The 4,221-nt window shown below is 34.1% G+C and overlaps 1 protein-coding gene across 1 annotated transcript in view; it reads right to left on the reverse strand.

Moving 5' to 3' along the window:
- CFHR5 (complement factor H-related 5) overlaps positions 1-3,728 on the reverse strand; it is a 48,692-nt gene extending 44,964 nt beyond the window's left edge. Inside the window, exon 1 of the mRNA XM_006892119.1 lies at positions 3,671-3,728. Coding sequence (XP_006892181.1) covers positions 3,671-3,728 — 58 coding nt within the window. The remainder of the gene's footprint in view (positions 1-3,670) is intronic.
- Between the last annotated feature and the right edge of the window lie 493 nt (positions 3,729-4,221).

Below are 4,221 nucleotides of genomic sequence, written 5' to 3' on the forward strand. Positions count from 1 at the left end.
GATAAACAAAGATTAACCTATAAGAGAAAGCAAATACGATTAAATGTCGATTTCTCAGCAGAAACCATGTGAGCGAGCAGATAGTGGAATGACATATATCAAACACTCAAAGAACACAACTGTCAACCAAGAATATTGCACCTCAAAAAATGTCATTAAATATGAAGGAGAGATCAAGATATTCCCAGAAAAACAGAACCTAAGGGAGTTTGTAAATAATAAGACCAGCGTTGCAGGAAACACTGATAGATATCCATTTACAGAGGTGTGACAGAAATCAGGATGAAACAGCACAACAAGCAACAACACCAAAAAGAACTCAACACAGTGATAGCAATAAAACATTGCCTCTCAATAATCTCACTGAATGCAAATGGGTTAAATGCACCACTGAAGAGGAAAAGAGTAGCAGGCTGGATTAAAAAAAATAAAATTACAAAATCCATCTATATGCTATCTGCAAGAGAAACACCTGATGAATGAAGATAAAGACAAAATAAGAGGGTGGGGAAAATATACCAAGCAAATGGCAATCAGAAAAAAAGCATAAGTAGTGATATTAATCTCTGCAATTAAAAGGTCAACAGATGAGGAGGACATAACAATAATATATATCTATTCAACAAATGATAGAACTAAAAAAAAACAAACAACAAACAAAAAGGAAGTAAACAACACCACTATAACAATTGGAGACTTCAATACACCACTCTAAACAAAAGATAGAACTACCAAAAAGAAAATCAACAAAGATGCTGAAGAATTAAACCACACAATAAACCAACTCGATCTCATAGATATTTATAGGCTAATGCACCCCCCAAAAGCACAGTATACCTTCTTCTCCAATGTGCATGGAACATTTACATGGGTCACATTTTAGGTTATGAAGAAAACTCTAGAAATAATACAAAGCATCTTCTCAGATCACAATGCTACAAAATTAGAAGTTCATAATAAGAGGATAAAGGAAAAAAAATCCTCCCATAAGCTTAAGAAAACCTTGTTTGAACATTAGTGGGTATTATAAGAAATAAAAAATGAAATTAAAATTTTTTTGAAACCAATGACAATGAAAATACAACCTACCATACCTTCTGGGAAACATCCAAAGCAGTAATCAGAGGTAAATTTATAGCAATAAGCAAACACATCAAAAAGGCAGGAAAAAATGACCATTGACTCTCAAATCCAACATCTCCAAAAAATTGAAAAAGAACAGAAAGACAACCTAACATCTGCTTAAAAAAATATGGAAATTATAAAAATTAGGGCAGAAATAAAGGAAATAGAAAACAAAAACAATTAAAACCATAAATAAAACCATGAGTTGGTTCTTAAAAAAAATAACAAATCACTAACAAAGCTAACAAAAAAGAAGGAAAAGACAAATAATCCAAATAAGAGATGAAATGGGCAATATCACAACAAAACCAACTAAAATAAAAAGGTTAATAATGAAATATTATTAAAAACTATACTAAAAAAATATGAAAACCTAGAAGAAATGGACAAATAATTAGAAATTTACAACCTACCTAAACTGACAGAAACTGAAACTGAACACCTGAATAGATCCATTTCAAAAGAAGAAATTGAAAAGGTAATAAAACATCTTCCAGCCAAAAAAACCCTGGACCAGATTATTTTACAAGTGAATTTTATCAAACATTCAGAGACAAACTGTCACCAATTCTACATACACTATTTCACAAAATAGAAAAAGATTAAATTCTCCCAGATTTATTCAATGAAGCAAGCATATCCGTGATACCAAAGCCAGGTAAAGACATCACCAAAGTAGAAAAGTATAGGCCAATATCTCTCATGAACATAGATGCAAAAGTCCTGAATAAGATCCTGGCCAATAGAATCCAATGATACATCAAAAATATAAGTCACAATGACCAAGTGGGATTCATACCAGGTATGCAAGGATGATTCAACATGAAAAAAAATCAGTGTATTTCATCGTGTTTCATCGAAAGGAATTTCCTCAACATAGTAAAAAGTATATATGTAAACCCGAGAGCCAACACTGTTCTCAATGGAGAGACATTAAAGGCATTCCCTTTGAGAACAGGAACTAGACAATGATGCCCACTATCACCTCTCCTATTCAATATTTTATTGGAAGTCTGAGCAATAGCAATAAGACAAGAGAAGGAAATGAGAGGTATCCAAATTGTCAAAGAGGAAGTAAAATTATCACAATATGCAGATTATATCCTAAAAAACCCAAAAGACTCAGCAAGAAAACTACTGGACATTGTTGACCAATTCAGTATTTTGTTTTTTCCCTCAAACTTGCATGTTTAATATTCACAGTGTTCATTCATATATTTTCACTTATTTTCCCATTTAAGAATTAATAAATTCAACAGAAAAATGGGATGAGCTTGGCTACCATTTCTAACTGCTTTGAAACAGTAGGACTTCCTGGACAAAATGGAAGAAAAATGTGGAACAACAAAAAGATTTACTAGTTTGACAGAGGCTATTCACTGAAAAAAGACATCATCCTTGGAAAGGTAGAATGTCAGCGAAGGAGAGGAAGATCCTTAGTGAGATGGATTGGCTCAGTGACTGTGACAATGTGCTCAAGAGTATTGGGGATAATAAGGATGGTTCGGGAGAGAACAGGTTTAAGATCTGTTGCTTATAAGGTCACTATGAGTAGTACTCCACTCTACAACACCTAACAACATCAATTTAGGGTGAGAGAGACTGAGAACCCTTCAGACAATAGCCCATAGTTACCCTTTTAAGTATTTTTTAAAAGTATGCTCTTGTTTCTCTTCAGATCATATAAGCCTTTCATGTTTAAGCCCTTAACCTTTTAAATCTTCATAGGTGGTCTAGTGGCAAGAAGCTGTGCTGTGATCCTGAAGTAGTTTGAATCAACCAACTGTTCCATGGGTGGAGGATGGGCAATCTCCTCCCCTGTGATTAACTACTCTTGAAAACCCTCCAGAAAGTCAGCTATATATTAGTTGTGACTCAAGGTTACACAACAACAATGACAGACAAACTTAGGGATCAAATTTTCAGGCAAATAATAGATAGACCTGTTGCTATTGTTACCTGCCTTCAAGTCAGAACTAACTAACAGCTGACCCTCCAGTTGATTTTCAGAGGCTATAAATTGCACTGGAGAAAACTGTGCACCTTTCTTCTGTGAGGCAGCTGGTGGACTCAAACCAGGTGCTTTTAAGTTGCCAGTACAGCTCCTTACAATTAGGCCACCAGAACTCCTTTTTGCTAATCCTAATATGTTAACAGCCATTAACAAGGTGTACCTCCTAGCTAAAATAATTATCACAAAAGTTTAATGAGAAGCATTTAGCCAGAGATACAGCTCAAAAGGTAGGATGTGATAAAAATGAAGGACAAATGGAAACCGTAAATACATGAAGGAAATAAAAATCCATCAGAAAATCGCTGTTACCTTGTGGGAATTGCAAACAATGTCACAAATAATAATGTATATGAATTGTTGGATACATTGTCAATTTGCTCTCATTCAAATCATAATAAAACTTATGCTTACATTACAAAAATTTGTCATTCAGTTGCACACACATACACGCACCTGCACCCATTTTTTTTAAAAAAAAGATTGCACACATTTGAAAGAGAAAGTCAGTATTCAGATCTATTTTAAGCTTACCTTGTCCCCCAACAGTGGAAACCCACAAGATCAGAATGGCATTGATTAAGAGCAACATGTTGGATGAACACAATCATATGTACTGAAAATCCTCAAGCAAGCGTGGTGTTGATTTGAATCCTGCTTTTGTTAACAGTAATGGGAGTGACTTTAAATTTCTGTGTACTGCTGGAAAACTAGTTTAGTCCTTTAGTAAATATCAAAGTCCACAGACAGTTGTATGAAATAACTGACTAGTCACTTATTAATGTTCTCACGTTAGTACTCTGAATTCATTACTTTAAATGTTTTGAGTAGAATTATACCTGTCACTTTTCTTGTAGTTACCAAATCTGTGAGTCTGAACATATTAAAAAATGGAGAACTGAGGAAGAAAGACAAATCATTTTGGTTTTTCTTTTCTTCAGTTGTCTTAGAGCCAAATAAGAGCAGATCCTTTCTTCCAACCCATTGCCATGGATTCAGAACCAATTCATAGTTGACCATCCATACGATTTCTAATGCTGAAAGATGTTCAAGAAGAAATTACCTTTCTTTTTCCTCAGAGACTT

Source organism: Elephantulus edwardii, unplaced genomic scaffold (assembly GCF_000299155.1).
Source record: "Elephantulus edwardii isolate Elephantulus edwardi_28Jun2011 unplaced genomic scaffold, EleEdw1.0 scaffold00110, whole genome shotgun sequence".
NCBI lineage: Eukaryota > Metazoa > Chordata > Mammalia > Macroscelidea > Macroscelididae > Elephantulus > Elephantulus edwardii.